We start from the raw sequence: 17,502 nt of genomic DNA, 5'->3' as shown, positions 1-17,502 counted from the left end.
ACATCGATTGCTATCTCTCTCCATACACTTACGACCTCTACGATTGAGATTCGCCAGGATGTCGAATGAGAATTTCTACCTCCGATACTAGTAAGGATAATATGAGTGAACCCAGGTTTCCTCAGCTGCTGACGGTCCTCACAGCTCAGGTCACTCTGGGCGGTTTGGACATGAGTTCCTAGGTATGTCTATGTGCTAGCCAAGATCGCTTTCTTTAGCTCAGTCACTAACTTGCACGCAGAGTTTGACCTCCGTACCATTTCCGAAGGTAACAGTGCCGCCGTACGATATGCGAACAATTCGAATTACCGCAATGATTCCCTCATCCGCAAAGAAAGTGAGCAAGAGCATATATACCAAAAGGATAAAAACGGACACGAGCTGATAGAATGATAGTGTGCGTGAGCGATGCGCTGGTAGAGGAAGTGAAGCGCATTATCAAGGATAGCGAGATCCTCAAGTATGCACTCACATCACTCCGGCAGAAAGAACACCCGCGCTAACCCTGTCTAGGGAGGATGACTCCAAGTGGCCCCAGAAGAACAAGGACGGACGCCAAGAGCTGGAGATTCGCATCGGAAACGAGCACATTTCCTTCGAGGTAATTGACCGCGGTAACTTGTGGAAGGAATCATGATCTAATACTGAATATATAGACCGCCAAGATCGGCTCGCTAGTCGACGTGACCGAATCGGACGACCCCGAAGGACTTCGGGTCTTTTACTATCTTGTGCAGGACCTAAAGGCCCTTGTCTTCTCGCTGATCTCTCTTCACTTCAAGGTATTGTCAGTCTTTCCCCATGCTTGGAACATCGTTGACCATCCCCTGTTTTACAGATCAAGCCCATCTGAATGTTGAGCGCATAGAAGAAAATTGAAGAATAATTGGGGGTTTTTGATTTGATGATACTCACCAGGCGTTCAAGGGTTTCTTGGGGTGCCAACTCAACTATAGCGCAAAAACAATGAGATTGATACCAGTCAGACCATATATATCCCACGTCATCCGTCTACCTTTGATGCTTTCTAGGTAGTTTATCTGTCTAGCTCTTGTAGCTGCTCAGGATAGTATAAAGACATCAAGGAAAGATGTTCAAAAGCATGGCACAATATAGCCTGAGAATATTTGTCAGTGTCTCCGATGAGAGATGAGTAGTTTATAACATCTTACCACAGGTGGTCGGTCTTGTTTTATATATACGATTCAACCCAGTGGGAAGTCAGCAATATATCCTCAAGTGTGGACCAAGTTCACTAGACTGTTAGGTTCGTATTTGGATATCCTCGTCAGCACATCGATGTTAGGAAATACATAGTACATCCTGGGACTGGGGCTTCACCTGGGCAACTAAGTTAGGCTTGTATAAGCTTAGGTGTGATTATAAAACCAACACACCCCTCCAGCTTGTGGAATGCCCAATATTGTGCCCAAGCATTGTTCAAATGTTTGGAGAAAAGAAAGGTCATACCATTGTTGTATAGATGAAAGGTATTTGATTGGTTTGCCTAAGGCATGCGCATTACATAATTGATATTGAAAGTGGCGCCGCGCCAGGCGCAGAAACAGCTGACCCACCTCTAGACTGTCCCCGCATTGCTCGTTCCGCAAGGCCTTAAAAGACTTAGTTCGCTGATCTCGAATGATCCATCCCCCTTGCTCTTCTTTCTCTTTTTTTTTTTTGGATCTTACTTCGATTCAATGTCCCCTCACCTATTTCCCTGATCTGCAATGCCAACTCCGAGTAACAACTCGCCTTCGGCGATCGCCGCCCGCACAACATGCCCAGAGCCTGAGAGGATATCGGCCTGGCGAGACTCTCCCGATACTGTAAACAACGATTCTGCCGACGTTCTCTCACCTGATAATTCAATTGCGCCCTCCGTACTGAGTCGATCTGATGTCGGCACCACTCCTGAACCGATGAAGGCGGAGGGAAAGTTGACCGGCGTTGAGGAAGATGACCCAGTCCGAGCTACCTCCCCAGCCGAGTCAACCTGCCTTCGCAGCCAGTCACCAGTAGCACCCCCGGGATCTTCACTTCTCAACTGGGAATTCTCCAATGTTCGTGTAAGTATTGATGTCGACTTCATCAGAGTTATTCCACATTCTGACTATCGCCACAGCTTCTGCCGAACCACACCTCGTTTCTTCGTTCAGGCAGTAAGTTCGCCGGAACTCAGCAATCAGATCGTCATGTATACAATGTCGATGTCGAGATTAAGCATGTGGATATGGCCGAGTCCTATCTTTGTGGCTACCTGAGAATCCAAGGTATGTGGTTCGTGCGCATTGGGCACGTGCATTGGACCTAGTAACTCAGCTAATGTTTGTTCTCCACAGGCCTCACGGAAGATCACCCTACCTTGACGACATTTTTTGAGGGAGAAATCATTGGTACAAAACACACTTTCCAGACTCGTAATGAGGAATGGGGCGCTTCGGAGAAGACAGACCTGCACCATTGGTCTCGGTTTCCTGCCTGGCGTCCGCTGGCTAAACAAGCCAAAAGAGCGGATTTCACGTATCGGAACTTCGCCCAGCGTGAACACATATTCATGAGATGGAAGGAATCTTTCCTTGTTCCTGATCATCGAGTACGGACAATCTCAGGTGCTAGCTTTGAAGGATTCTATTACATCTGCTTCAACCAAATCGAGGGAACTGTGAGCGGGGTATACTTCCATGCGAAGAGCGAGCGGTAGGTGGATGTTTTGTCTCTGAAAATCCTCAATTTTGCTCATGCTAATTCCCATCATAGGTTTCAACAGCTCGAACTCAAGCATGTCGAAGATCGTGGATGTGCACCAGCAGTCGAATTCCGCTAATGTTGCCGAACTTGCTTGCTGGTGCCTAAAACGATATCACGTAAGACTTCAAAGTTCTTATGTGATTGATTTCGTCCTGATGCGTCCTGAGGTCGCATATGTATCCCCCCTCTTGTTATTGTGTTTGGTACTACATGGCTAAGCTGTGCTTCCTGGTCACCATTCCCAATGAGAAGCTTGGCTCTCTCAAAACTCTATTGGGTTCAGTATCCCGCTTGATTTTCCTCGAATACCCTCTACGCCATCCTCTGTTCCTCGCCCTCTCCTCACTACTCTTCTGTGCGTTTTGATCATCCTTTCCGGCTCTTCGTGTGTCATTTGAGGATTCCCAAGACCACATCCCTTTCCAGGCAAAACCTGGATCTTACAACTCATTCTCAAATTGACCCTTATGTCTCACGATATTGCAATCTACGAAACGGCGTTTCCATCCCTACTTCCGGCGACCTGGTTCTGGTTACCCCACACCCTCTTGTTTGGAGCCCTAATCTCATATTTTTCAACCTTGTTTTCTTATTCCTCACCTATCTTGTGTTAACCTAGTGCTATTATGTCCCATGAGAGCTGTTGGCTAACCAGCTTATTGAAAACTTTCACTATATCTTCTTGGTAATCGTATATATGCTCCAAGGCCCTATAACTATAATGATATTTGCTATATACATAGGTCCCTCGCTGGACTACCGACATAATAGAGCACAGCCAGAAAGCAACGCCACTGGAGTCGGCTCACGGTTTAAGCAACGAATGTACTCCGTATGTTCCGTGGGTTAAAGTATATAGGGCTAGCAGAAACAGGAATAACTGACGTATGCACAAATGCAATTACCACGTATATATGTGCTAGAAATCAAATTATGCAGTAAAAAAAGTAATATAACAGGCTTGACACCGATTCGTTTACATCAGAGTGCATAGTGAGAGATGCCGAAAGATCCTGGCGCCGAATATAAATCCACACGTGAAACAAAATAAATAATCAAGGAACCCCAAGAATGCGAACTGAGTTCCAGGACATAAATGAGATAACTGCAGTAACATGAGATGGCGTTATGATACGGCTTTGGTGAACAAAAGACGTTAAAGCAAGAAAGAGGCGAGATGGGGTATCACATGCGATGCCAGTCCAGGATGGCGAGATCGAGCGAGTGTGGGTGAAAAAGACACTTTTGAGTTCCATGATAATCATATCCCAGATGTCGTCCACGTAAAGAGGGTGGCATCCTATAGATGGAGACCAGTAAGGAAGCAATGGCGCGAGAAAGAGAAAATCACATATATGACGAGTTTTGACGAGAGCTTGAGTTGGAACCGCTGCTATAATCGCTGTTGCTCGGAGTAGGGGGCTCTAGGACGATTTGCTGACGGATGGAGACGATCCATTCGTGCTGTAGGAGTTCGGCAGCCGTGGGGCGGCGGGCAGGATCGCATTCGAAACAGCGGCGCACGAAGTCGATACCTAGGTCGCTGAGTTGATCACGAGATGGAAGCGCGGGCGTTTTGCCTTGTGCGATGTTGTACATAATTGCCCACTCGTTGTCCAGCGTGGACCATGGCCGACGCCCAGTTGCCATTTCTAAAACCACACAGCCCAGAGACCATATATCCACAGCACCCTGGCGGTTGTCTAGATTTGCAGCGTCGCCGCGGATCACTTCGGGTGACATGTACATCGGAGTTCCCGTGGTGGTCTTCTGGTTTTTGCGCTGGTTCGTGGGATCTTTGGCTGGTTCCTTGAAACTGACCCCTTGAGGATTGTCCATTGGGGCAACTGTGCGGCCGGTACCAGCGATAATCTTGGCTGCACCGAAATCAACGTACTTAATGACACCGTTGTGATCGAGCAGGATATTCTCGGGCTTGATATCACGGTGCACAATATGGGCTTCGTGGAGATACGCTAGACCCTCTAGAAGTTGAAGGGCATAAACCATGATGACCGTTTCATCCTCGATACGTCCGTGCTCTAGCAAGCTAGCGAGCGAGCCACCTGAGCAGTACTCCATGAAGATGTAAACCTTGTCACGGTGCACTTCGATGCCGTGGTAGGAGACAATGTTCGGATGATCGAGCACTTCAAGGACGCCCATTTCATCTCGGATCTGCTGAGCGATCTTGGGAATAAGCTGGGGGTCTTGTAGACGAATTTCCTTAACAGCCATCAAATAGTTGCTGTCCAAGTTGATAGCAACATAGACAGACCCAAAGGTACCACCTCCGATGAACTGGCCTTGCTGCCACCGCAGAGTAACGTTGGTAGCCGATGACGATAGCACGGTGAGTGACCGATCAGCCTCATCAGATCCTTCTAGCACCTTTCCTAGAGCCTGGCGCTTGGCATCTTCCTCAATTCTCCTATCTTCAATCTCCATAATACGCGCGTACCATGTGTCTCGAACAAGTTTTGATGCTTCCTCGTCGCTAGTGATCCGGCCAGCGCCAATCTGCCGGGCTCCGTTGCGTTCTTCCATGCGTTTCTCGTTCTTCGCCGCAAGGGAAGACCGCGCACCCATGATATCGAAATGAGAGATGAGGAGGGACATGCATCCCGCCACTTTCAATCTGAAATCACTGAACTGTTCTTGGTCCATGGACAGAAGATGTCGGCTTGATGTGATCGCCATCGCAAACTCAAGGGCTGACACGGCCCATTTGAAGGTCTTTCGATCAGCAGCGTCACACTCATCACAGATAAACGCGACCCAATCGAGCGACAACTCAACTAGCCGGGCACTGTTCATAGCACGCCTATTCGCGTCGACATAGTTGGAGGACCGTTTGCCAAACTCTGTTGCGAATGCATAGCAGGCCTGAATCAAATCATTGTTCTCCCAGTTTCTCTCATGTAGTTGATCTTTGATGATAGCCACACTATCCATAATAGTCATAGACAGCTTGAAAGAGATCTTCTTGATCTTGTTCAACTCAACGTTTACACGTCCAAGGTTTGCACGTTGTTCAATGACCATATCAAGCTGGATTCCTGTGAGTCGCGCAAGCTCCATACGAGCATTTTGCAGTCGTTCTTGCATGCCCCCAACAACGATACGTAGCTTGCCTAGCCGCACATCCGTCGGATGTTCCAAAAAGTCCACTTGCATTTCCTTTCCTGCCCAGGCAAGAGGTTTTTCGGGTCGGATGGCCAGGACATAAGGGACATGGACATCCTGGGTTGTATCATCTTCTTTGAAGGAAGTAGATAAGATACCCTGGATATCAGCCGGACGGTTCCATAATGCATGATGTGCAACCAGATAAACTCCTTTCTGGCCAACGGATGTGGTAGAGGTGACAAGGAAGTGGTCGGAAATTAAGAGTGCCTCAAAGAAATCATAGGCCACATCGGTCGTGATATTGTATTCAGTAGCATTTTCGAACAACTGACACAGGAACTTGGAGAATCGATAGAGCTTACGCTGGCGAATGCGAGTTGAATCCAAAATGCTCTTGTATCGTTTGTCCATATCTTGTACAGTTTCGGTGGGTCTCGGGACGAGCTCACGTTCGAAATGAATCATGAGACGTTGCAGTGATCTAGCAGTGAGGGCACTGTTGTTTTTGTTAGTTTTGATAATAATGCAAAGCACAGAAACATTACCTGAATTGCTCGGCCACCTCAATATCTCCCCCGTCAAGACGGCAACCAATATCGTATGAGAATCCCCATTCCTGTTCCAAGATTTCGGCCTCCTTGAAAGTATTCTTGTTGGCATTCAGCTTCCAGTTAAGGAGCCGGAAATAGTATTTCATAGCATCCAAGACGGAATTATCAAAGTTCTCATCCACACATGGCGGCAAATCCCAGCCCGGTTCTGGCCTCGAGACATCAAGGTAGCGGAACTTAATATCGACGGCCACTTTCATCAGAATTTGGAATTGGGAAATCATTTGATCAATCAAAATGGGGGCTTGCTGGGCGGGGTCTTTCATGTTCTTGGCATAGGATAAACGAACTCGAATGATTTCCTGGATCAACCGAGAGGGGAAGTTAATCAATGTTAGTAGTTCTTCGATATATGGTGGCAGGTGCCGCGCGGCAAACGCTTCCGAGTTCTCAATCAGAGTACTCTTCGCTTTCTGGATGACGACGAGAATGCGAAGAAGCATGCCGTCCTTGTCCTGGAGCGTCTTCAAGCCATCTTCCTTCATAATGCGATCAAGGAAAGACGATCCATCCGAAAGATCATCTTTAGCAGACTTAATCCTCGGTTGACTAAAATCGAGAGCCTCGTTTCCTACCCAGCTCTGTAGCACAGCCAGCTCGGTATTGATGAGGGCTGTGATGTTGTGCCACGCAAATATGGCTGCGCGACTAGAGGTGAATTCCTCAGAGGCAACACGTGGGTTTGCAAGTTCCATTTCCTTATGTGAAGAGTAAAGGATCTCGCATCGCTCGATCTTCTCCACAACATCCTCGACTTGCTGCCTTGCCGGTTTCCCGATCTCGGTCTCGCCTTTAATCTGGAACCCGATGATATCCTCAATTATGGGACCCAGACGTGACCGCGCATCCTCAATTAACTTTCGCTGCAGAGGAATACTCCGGCCGCATGTCCTTGCCCGAACTCCGATCCAGAGTGCATAGCTCTGGGCCGCCGACCGCTTTGATTCCGCAGATCCGATGAGTCGCTGTTTCTCTTGTTTAACTACGTCTCCCTTCAATACTGATGCCAGCATAGAATGCCACTCGAGACGTTCCTGGTTTTTGGGATGCTTGAGTTCTTCCGTACTTGGTAGATTGTCGTCTGGGAGGAAAAGTTGGGTATCGGGATCATAAGAATCATCTTCGAACGCCACTTCGGAGGAAGGGGAGGGCTCCTCCAAGTCTCCATCCCCTTCTATCATGCTGTTGGATTGCGGGTCTTTGGTGTGGTGATACCAGGCTTGTGGGTTGGCTCGAATCCGCTGAACGTAGGCTTTTTCTTGGGCACGGTATTGCGCGTTCGGATCGCGTCGGTTTCCTCGTTTGGCTGATGATGATCGTTGGCGGTCTTCTTGAAGGCTGATATATTGTGGTGGGCGCCGCTGTGGGGCATACGTATTCGATGGTGTTCGTGCTGGGCCAGATGGGCGCTGAGGTCGCAAGTCGCTAGCCATAACAAGCCCATCGGACTTGTCAAGGAGAGTGGTAGCACTGAGGCTAACTCCACGCGGTCGCGTCGCCGGCGTATTAGACCATGAGGTAAGATTAGGTGAGATAGAAGGAGGGGAAGATGTGATGGTGCTTGCAGGTGTTTGGATTTGTTCGTCGACGGTCTCTCCAAATGATGAGGTAGTCCTCACGGGGTACTGGGGGAATTCATCAGAAGACCCCGAGCCGTCCGAGTCAGGACTTGGGAGTTCCGGATGCTGCATAATGGTTATACAGTGCGATGGTCCGAGAGAGTAGGTTGGACCAAAGTGATAGGAGGCGGATGCTGTGGCGGTGCAGTGTGGCTAACCGGATCCCCACTCATTTACTGTTCGATCTGCTGGGAATCTTCCCTATTTGGATTTTCAGCCACTACGTGGCATCAATCTTGATCCTGCATTTAAATGAAGTCCACCTGATACGCGCGTCCAAGTCAGCTGCTCATTGCACACGATATCAAGCGATCTACATAACAACATGCTTTATCTAAGAAATTTCACTGAGAATTGCTTTTTTTGGCTCTGTTCTGTATTGAGATTTGAAAAGATGCTGCTGTAGTATATATCTTGAGGGTTTGTTTCACCCTACATAGTCCAATCTGACATGTGAAGAGGTCCTAAATAGACGAAATAACAAAAGATGAGTTGAAATAAGTATACCCAGACTATGAAGTCATTGGCAGAGAAATGGTACGAACAAAGTAACAAAGCTGAAATGATGGGGAAGATATGCATGAAATCATGCCGTGAATAGGTGGTAATTGGTATGTGGGATATTGGAATTAGGGCAATCCAATTGCGTCAAAATATACAGCGATTTGCCTGCTAAACAATCAAATTATCCAGTGCAATGCAATAAAGTATCTATCTCTTCAAATATTTACTTGTGGAGGGCAATGTTGTTCTGAAAACGACTGAGCAGCAGTAGTGTACTTCCAAGTTTCAAAGAGATATGTAGTGTCCCTATTTTAAACTAACTATGCAAATTTACCCCTGCCTAGAGCAATATTGCATTTAGGTACGGAGTATGGAACGCTCGATACACCGAGGAAGGCACATCATAGATTCAATATGGTCGATCAGTGGATCGGTGGATCAGTGGGTTCGATAATAATCGAGGATCACTGGCACTGATGAGGCTCTACAGAAATCTGCTCAGACTATTAACCCAGGAAGATTGAATACGCTACGCAATTTGTTAAATCATAACAGAGGCAAGTCGCTGAATGCAAAGTATATAGCATGCTCCCCTAACAACCGGACTTAGGAAGTACTGAGAGAGAGAGAGAGAGAGAGAGAGAGAGAGAGAGAGAGAGAAATATATATATATATATATAGGATAATCAAGCGCCTGATGTTTCTATTGAAGAGGACTAAAGCGAGAAAACCAATAGCACAGGAGTTATGCATATATGTGTCGATAGATCTATGTATGACGCCCTATAGAGTCCTTGAGTTATGGGGCCGAAAGTTCGCCAAGGTCCAAGCCGGGATGCCGAATTAGCCTCTAAAAATTCCCGCCAATGGAAGACTGGGTGCTTATCTGTTGATTTACTCCATAGACCCCCTAGACCGCGTGGCAAAGAGTTTAGTTTTCCCGCCCCATGCGTTCTACATATTCGTGTGGAACCGGGTGCGACATGGAGAATGGGGGAATATGCCAGGGCCAGAACTGCCCAGGTGCGGAGTATAGATGTCTTGAATAATCATGTAGGGGTACATGTAGATTCCGAGGTAAATGATTGCGCACTATTACATTATAACAATCCGTTCTATGAGTGATATGAATGATCCATGGCCTCTCCAACATTGCGTTGCCAGAAGTGAGAGTCGGGTGAAGTGAGAGTCGGGTTCTTGGATAGAGGGAGTTTAAAAAAAAAGTCGAACAGAAATAACCCCTCGCATGGTCCAATCTAACTATGTACTCCGTATAGGATGTTGAATATGAGATAAGGGAAATTAAATTGCGATTGGTTGGCGCAACACGAGATTCGATAAGAGATCCAACGTCCTTCTTGGTCAATCACTTCATGTTTTGATACATATTCCTAGTTTCTTATGGAGACTACTATGTAAAGACACCGAGAAATGTTCCATTAAGAATGTATTGAATTGGAAGTATATAGAGGCAAAAAAACAAGAACAGAGAAATTTTGTCCGAAAATGATAAGCAAATGCTTGTGATTGGCTGCCTTCCAACTTCATATCTACAGCCAGTCGCTGTTCAATTTCAATAATTATTTTCCTATTATTCTCTTCTGTCACTGAAATGACCCAATCTGTCTATCACTTTATATAGTAAGCTGGACTTACATTTCCCCTGCTTATCAGGGGTCAATGCATCCTTGAAATACAAACGTCTCATTAGATGGTTAAGGGAACCTAGGAAAACAGATGTACAGACAACAGCTACACTGCATTTTGAACATGAAACTAAAAGGACATACCTATAAAAGATCCAAATATGGCCGCAAATGCAAGGACCCGTAATTCCCCGATCTGGGTCTATGGAGTATAACCCCATCCGCCATGAACCCGAAAATGGCTGAAATGGTGGGCTTGGCAACCTGCTATCGCTCAGATCAGATGAATCATATCAAAAATCAGAATGACCAGCTGCCACTATCGGAGCTAAGAGCGATGGTCGGGTATCCTTCTCGCGTCTGATGGTGGAGCATTGTTAATTGTCTGGGACTGTGTCAGTTATTTAATTATCAGGGTTTGTCCCTGCAGACTAGACATATCACTTCTTTCCTCTTTCATAGCCCGGTGCTTGAAAGTATTTTACTTCTTTCTCTTCATCTCCTGTATCGATCTATTGCGGCTGCATCTCAGCTGTCTACATTTGCAATACCATTGGTCTACCATACCTGCCACCATGGCCGAATACCCGGTTGAGTATAATGGCACCATCGCGACTGGTGGTGACTCGCTCACTGAAGATTTGAACATCTTCTACAGTGTATGCTGCGCACTTTAACAGGAGTTAATTGAGGAGCTTCCTAACTAACAGTGTCAATAGTCTGGTGATATCTCATTTGTCATTATTTCCACAGCCCTAGTGTTACTTATGATTCCTGGAGTTGGGTATGACTTGACCAAACTCTTTAACACCTCAGGACTCTTAACTCATTACTTGATTATAGATTCTTCTACTCCGGTCTAGCTCGTCGAAAGTCAGCACTCTCCTTGATATGGCTCTCCATCATGTCGGTCGGTGTAGTTTCATTCCAGTGGTTCTTCTGGGGATATTCGCTGGCCTTCTCCCACACAGCCGGTAGCTACATCGGTAACCTCGATAACTTCGGCTTCAAGGGGGTTCTGGGTGCGCCATCTGTGGGAAGCACTAAGGTTCCCGATCTCCTATTCGCTATCTTCCAGGGAATGTTCGCCGCCATTACGTGAGTTATGATCACTATAAATCCATCATATCGGTGGAGATCCTCTAGAAACACCGATTGACATTTTTACCGCAATTAGTGTCGCTCTCGCCGTTGGTGCAGTTGCCGAGCGTGGTCGCATGCTCCCCTGCATTGTCTTCATGTTCATCTGGTCCACAATCATCTACGACCCCATTGCCTGCTGGACATGGAACGCATCTGGCTGGGTTTTCAAGCTTGGAGGTCTCGACTTTGCGGGTGGTACTCCCGTCCACATTGCTTCTGGATCTGCCGCCCTCGCCTACTCCCTGATGCTGGGCAAGCGTCGCGGCCATGGCACTCACGAGCTTAACTACCGCCCTCACAATGTAACCCACGTTGTCATCGGCACAGTCTTCCTATGGGTTGGCTGGTTCGGATTCAACGCTGGCTCTGCTCTAGCTGCCAATCTTCGTGCTGTCATGGCTGCCGTTGTCACCAACCTTGCCGCCTCCGTCGGAGGTGTGACCTGGTGTTTGATGGACTACAGACTGGAGCGCAAGTGGTCTACCGTTGGCTTCTGCTCTGGTGTTATTGCTGGTCTCGTTGCCATTACCCCCGGTTCTGGATTCGTCACTCCCTGGGCTGCATTCATCTTTGGTGTTGTTGGTGCTGTTGCATGCAACTATGCTACTAAACTTAAGTTCCTTCTTGGCGTTGATGATGCTCTCGACATCTTTGCCGTCCACGGTGTCGGTGGTGTGGTTGGAAACCTTCTGACTGGCATTTTCGCTGCGTGAGTGAAACTCGTTCCTGATAATATTGCCTGATCATAAAATAACTTGCATTGATAGTGACTACATCGCAGCCCTGGACGGTTTCACTGCTATCGATGGTGGCTGGATTAACAGGAACTTTGTCCAGCTGGGATACCAGCTTGCCGATTCGGTCACTGGAATGGCATACTCCTTCTTTGGAACATGCCTCATCCTCTTCCTTATGAACCTGATTCCTGGTCTCAGCTTGCGCGCACCAGAGGAAGATGAGATCATGGGTATTGACGACGCCGAGATTGGCGAGTTTGCTGTAAGTACTATTGGTTCTCAATATGCCCAAGGGACCCTTTCTAACATTTTATTTTCTAGTATGATTACGTTGAGATTACCCGTGATGTTGTCAACGGCGTGGAAGGCTCAGAGACTGCCTCTAAGCGCACTGCCACACCCGTCAACGAGGTTGTTGACACCAAGGCTTAAATCAGACTTGATCTGACAGCGGCTCTTTAATATTTAATATTAGGCAAATGCCTTCCTTCTTTTCACTTTCTTTTGTGCTTGGCGATGACAGAGTGTCCTGAGTATCATTCTAGGTACTTGGGATGCTCTCTGAGAATCCAATTTTTATTTTGATACCATGCTTTCAGATACCCAAATATCAAACTTTATGAAACTAATTCCGGGAGAAGAATAAGTCGATAGAGGGAAAAACAGTAACAGTCTACATCGGCAAGAATTGCCCCTTCTAAAGTATATTTGCTTACAGCATAAGCGCTAAAGAATATGACATATTAAGGGGCTCGATCGTTAAAGAGTGTGCTTTGAGGGGCCAAAACTCATTGGTAAAGACCACAGTTTAACCCGCCGTTCAGTTACCTGGGGTATTATATGTGAGCATGTCTAAGAAGTTACTACCTTTTATAAATGTGATAATTGTCGGGGATGCTGGTGTTGGAAAAACAGCGCTAGCTGACCAGGTTTGTCATCCATCTCCACGCTCTCTGGCTCGTTTTAACCAAAGAAGTTTCTAGTTTTGTCCAAAGGATGATTATGATCCAACACTTGAGGACTCCCAGAGGAAAAGAATTGATGTTGATTCCTCGCCTTGTATCCTTGATATTACTATGGTTAGCTGGCAAGAAGAATACACCGCGCTGCGTGACGAGATGATCCGCTCCGGAGATGCCTTCATTCTTGCGTACAGCGTGACTTCACGAACGTCATTTTATAATATACGGACGTACGACAATGAGATCAAAGAAAAAAGGGAGAAGATGAGGGTTGCTGGGACTATAAAACTGTCTCCTTCACATTGTCCGTCCAATCCGCTCGTCATTTTGGTCGGTACCAAGAATGATTTAGAAGCCCAGCGTGAAGTATCAGTTGAAGAAGGTCAAATTCTTGCAAAGTCACTGAACTGTCCTTTCATCGAAACATCTGCAAAGCTCAATACAGATGTAGAGAAGATGTTCTATGAGGTTGTGAGATGTTATCGAAAGCAAAATCCTCCTACTCCTAGTGAACCAGAAAGGCCAATCCCTTCACGATCAAGGAAAGGTCTGGGGCGATTGTTGGGACCAAGGCAACGAAATGATGGTAATGGACCACGATGCATTGTTATGTAATTGAATAGTTTGCGCGATATATAATCGGGTATTGGCCTGGCTTTGACAGGCCAGTTGAATCTACGGGTTAGCAACTATGATCATGAAGCAATACAGTTGTGTATTGGAGGCTGTTGAACTATGGAAGAACGGTTATACTGCGACATATGCACTGGATTTTAGGCCACTAGGGATGTAACTTGCAGCCGACGCAAGGAGCAGGCGGCTCCTCACTATGGTATATATCAGGTCTTGGTTCCCCAGTCACATTCAAATATCCCACAGCACCTTTCTCAAGGCGAAATAAGGCATGGTCTACGAGTGTATACGTCCCAGGAACCAGCATCTTCATGTAGACGACTGTGGAACCACCTGGAGGAACACTAACAGTCTGCACAAACTGTCCAGGAGGACTTACGACGTCGCCATCGCGGTAGACCTTCTCAAAATTACTCCCAATAACGTGAAATGAGCTTGTAAGGTTTGGCCCTGCGTTCCCAAAAAATATTCGAACCCTCTCACCCACGGAAGCTTTGAGGGGCTTATCCCTCGTCGATGCGGCCTCGTGTCCATTGAATACAACGACACTTGGCTCCTCCCGGAGCGCATTCGGATATGAAAACTCCACTGTTGACGACGGTTTTCCATTATCCTCAATCTCGGGAGGTTCATGGTAGAACTCGCTCTGCATCACATAGTACTCGCGATCCACTGGAGGAAGGTCTCCTGTGGCTGGTTGCACATACATGAGGCCATACATCCCATTTGCAATATGCACTTGGACAGGTGCTGCAGCACAATGGTATATAAAAAGACCAGGGCAATGGAGTCGAAATCTCGCTGTCTTGGTCTGGCTTTCTTCTGCTGTTGTCAGCGCAGAACCCCCTCCCGGCCCTAGAATCGCATGGGAGTCGATGTTATGCGGATTACCGCTTTTGTCACGGTTCGTCAATGATATCTCCACAACATCCCCGACGCGAGCTCGGATGAACGGGCCAGGAACAGTGCCATTGAAATTCCATTGCTCGTACTTGTGTTGGGCTGTGAGTTGTTTTGTCTTAGTTCCTGTTATCAACGGCACTTGGAGGAGAACGGCGTGACGGCGAGTTATTGGTGGAGGTACACTTGGTGCTGACGTGAAGACAGCCTGCTCTATCGGGAGTTTGGAACCGTCAATGAAGTCTTCCTCCGGGGTAACGTCGGCCTGCGAATGTGACTGCGCTGGTTCCTTCCCCTGAGGCACCAGGGTCCGGTCTGGCGCGCTTGCCTTTTTGCCTGTGGTTGTGTCCATTCGGAGGGGGCTCTGGTGTCGAAGCCATACTATCACACTGAATGCAATTGATGCAGATAGAGCAAGAGAATATCTCCATGGTATGCTGTCGACTTTTGCGCGGGGACTGGGTTCGCCGGTCGAAACAAGTCTAGCCTTTGTGTTTCCAGCATGCGAAAGTAGTGATGACGGGGGTGTACGCAAAGGCGGAAGGAAAGCTCTTCTAGTTTTTAGAGCCGGACACTGTCTGGCTCCTGCCATCAGAGTTGAGGAGTCCAATATCGTACGTGGACAGTTGATTCCTCTTTGCATGATTCACTGACAAAGAGCGACTGGCTTTTCCTTCAGCTAGGTACTATGAAGACTTTTAATGGATAATGAATTATTACAATCCGTCATCATTACAAAGACATAAAATCCATGGATGCGGCTAATTCTACAGCCTCTTACGATATATAATTCCCCGCAGAGACCTCGGGAAGGCTCTGGGATATCTACCATGTTGGAGGGATATGATAATCCTCCCAACAATCCGACTCAGCATCTTTGAAAGTATCAATAGTACCTTCTACCCCTTTCGGCCCAACAGACCAGACACCGTCTTCAACCAGCTTACGCCAACAATCCAACAAACACTCCAGCCGCTGAGGGCGGTAGTAGTCCCCACCAAAAGGCTTGAATCCATGCTGAAAGAGGTCTGAAAAGCTTCCCCTATCAGTAAGCTCCCCATCACTTCTTCGTGCGCCTACGCTCCTGCCTCAACCCTCATTGAGGGTGAACGGAAGCAGAAGCCGAAATCCGTCCTCGGCCGTGTCAAGACCGTTTCTCTCCACCGCCGCGGTATACAGGCCTGCAGATACGTGAGACGGTGTGAGCGTATCGGTGGACATTGAATAGTAATCTAACAATAAAAATAGCGTTGTTGTTCTCGTGAGCTGGATAGGACGCTGGTCTCCGGCTTCGGCGGGGAAAAGGCACACTGGCGGTGCGGTGTGCTGAGAGCGAGGTAAGACGGAAAATGGCTGTGCTGCCACAAACCCAGACGAGTCGGCTAGAGGCAAGAGAAGGCCCGGAGCAATGTAGTGGAACCGGGGGCGTTTCGCGCGCGTGAGAAACGAACGCGCAAAGGAAGGATCAGGCACCGAAGCGGCATCTAGGACGGTTGATGCGACCAGTGGCTCTAGATTGTCTGCATCAATCCCGGAAATAGGGCCGATCAGCGATGGTGGGTTTGGTAGCTGTAAGATACGCGCCTCAATGGCCCGACACAGCCGATCCCACGAGCCGACACACGTAGTAACCTGGGATTCGCTGTAAGGGCGCCACTCCCAGGGCCCGATCTTCTGGAAGTCGAACAGGGCTGGCTCTTCATGAGGCGAAGCCACAACTTTTCCAAGCTGAATAAGGTCGATCCAGTGGGAGAGTACTGTCTCTAGTGGGTTCCAAATGTGTGGATGATCCCCGACTGGGAACCCGTAGCCATAGGAATCAAGATGCATGAAGACCGCGACGCGATGGAAGCGTTGGTGGTAGATAACACCGCCACCGCTGCCCTCGCCCGATAAGCCCACATGGCTCAAGCGCACCAAGCTATCAACCGGCTGGTCTTGAAGATCAGCTACAAATTCCTCAATAAAGCTGTCTGGCGTAGGGAGCCCCCATGCAAAAATAGAGAGCGGCGGGGGATAGTGGTCAGGGCTATCACTAGGAGGTATCATAGCGGTGTCAAGGAAAGCCACCAGTGACGGATGAAGCCTTGGGCGAAGAGCTTCAGCTTCAGCACCGAAGGCCGTGAAAAAGTTGGTGCTATTTTCATTCAGGGTTGCCAGTGGACGACCTTCAGCGAGCCAGGAATATTGGACCAGATAGTTGTATAGAGCTGCACATCGTGGGTAATCCATCCCTTCGACATCATTTCGTGGAGGGTTATCTGGCCTGACAAGCAAGCCAGTGATGTCAGGAAGTTGAGAAATATCCATTGAGATGAAAATGGAGTGTGTGGCTGAGGACAAGGTGCCCAGGCGAGAACCCTCGGTAATCAATAACGGACAATGCCCCGGGGCCCTTCGACCCGGCTAATACAATCGTTTGCGGTAGCGCTTAAACTTAAATGGCCTACATTCGTATTGTAAGTTCGCCATTAATTTCACTAAGGCTGATAGAATTTAATACACACACTTTTATTTCTTTAAATGTTGTCCGAACAAATGATGTACTTCGCTGGCCCCGTGACCCTGAAATAGGTATAGAAATGGCACGAGCAAAGGTCCCATCCATTTTAAGAAGGTACGTGAGACTATAAAAGGATTCCTCCCACCTTTCTTCCTCTTCTCTTCTTCCTCTCCCCAATCCTCCTGTCTCACCGTAGCCCACCGAGCCAGCGCAGAGGGTGGTCCTCGAAAGACATCAACACCAAGTTGTTGAGGCCTTCGAAGGTCCGAATACAAATCAAACTGCCAGTTCTCGTGCGAGTCCTGATAAGTTGGTGACTGGACTCCAAGAGTTCAGTAGTCACTGACAGATCCCACGGAATACA

At 47.7% G+C, this 17,502-nt stretch overlaps 6 protein-coding genes across 6 annotated transcripts; 3 read left to right on the top strand and 3 right to left on the bottom strand.

Moving 5' to 3' along the window:
- Positions 1 to 58: 58 nt before the first annotated feature.
- PGRI_052780 (mago nashi family protein) lies at positions 59 to 853 on the top strand (the record flags this gene model as incomplete). The annotated part of the gene is made up of 7 exons (XM_040792991.1): positions 59 to 90; positions 145 to 182; positions 242 to 337; positions 397 to 460; positions 514 to 601; positions 657 to 782; positions 839 to 853. The coding sequence occupies 7 exons, from the start codon at positions 59 to 61 to the stop codon at positions 851 to 853; spliced, it is 459 nt and encodes a 152-aa protein (XP_040644958.1).
- Positions 854 to 1,730: 877 nt separating this feature from the next.
- On the top strand, positions 1,731 to 2,827 carry PGRI_052770 (GID4/VID24 family protein; the record flags this gene model as incomplete). Its single annotated transcript, XM_040792990.1, has 4 exons — positions 1,731 to 2,069; positions 2,126 to 2,273; positions 2,343 to 2,700; positions 2,761 to 2,827. The coding sequence occupies 4 exons, from the start codon at positions 1,731 to 1,733 to the stop codon at positions 2,825 to 2,827; spliced, it is 912 nt and encodes a 303-aa protein (XP_040644957.1).
- Positions 2,828 to 4,098: 1,271 nt separating this feature from the next.
- sskB (uncharacterized protein) lies at positions 4,099 to 8,182 on the bottom strand (the record flags this gene model as incomplete). The annotated part of the gene is made up of 2 exons (XM_040792989.1): positions 4,099 to 6,376; positions 6,426 to 8,182. 2 exons carry the CDS (start codon positions 8,180 to 8,182, stop codon positions 4,099 to 4,101), a joined length of 4,035 nt encoding a protein of 1,344 aa, XP_040644956.1.
- A 2,653-nt stretch (positions 8,183 to 10,835) lies between these two features.
- Positions 10,836 to 12,572, top strand: PGRI_052750 (ammonium permease MEP2; the record flags this gene model as incomplete). Its single annotated transcript, XM_040792988.1, has 6 exons — positions 10,836 to 10,919; positions 10,980 to 11,044; positions 11,104 to 11,358; positions 11,438 to 12,112; positions 12,171 to 12,402; positions 12,462 to 12,572. 6 exons carry the CDS (start codon positions 10,836 to 10,838, stop codon positions 12,570 to 12,572), a joined length of 1,422 nt encoding a protein of 473 aa, XP_040644955.1.
- A 1,311-nt stretch (positions 12,573 to 13,883) lies between these two features.
- PGRI_052740 (putative multicopper oxidase) lies at positions 13,884 to 14,987 on the bottom strand (the record flags this gene model as incomplete). Its single annotated transcript, XM_040792987.1, has 1 exon — positions 13,884 to 14,987. One exon carries the CDS (start codon positions 14,985 to 14,987, stop codon positions 13,884 to 13,886), a length of 1,104 nt encoding a protein of 367 aa, XP_040644954.1.
- A 737-nt stretch (positions 14,988 to 15,724) lies between these two features.
- PGRI_052730 (uncharacterized protein) lies at positions 15,725 to 16,945 on the bottom strand (the record flags this gene model as incomplete). Its single annotated transcript, XM_040792986.1, has 1 exon — positions 15,725 to 16,945. The coding sequence occupies one exon, from the start codon at positions 16,943 to 16,945 to the stop codon at positions 15,725 to 15,727; it is 1,221 nt and encodes a 406-aa protein (XP_040644953.1).
- Between the last annotated feature and the right edge of the window lie 557 nt (positions 16,946 to 17,502).

Source organism: Penicillium griseofulvum (genome assembly GCF_001561935.1).
Source record: "Penicillium griseofulvum strain PG3 chromosome Unknown contig_84, whole genome shotgun sequence".
NCBI lineage: Eukaryota > Fungi > Ascomycota > Eurotiomycetes > Eurotiales > Aspergillaceae > Penicillium > Penicillium griseofulvum.
The sequence above is the reverse complement of the archived record's forward strand: the minus strand, read 5'-3'. Positions and strand labels throughout refer to the sequence as shown.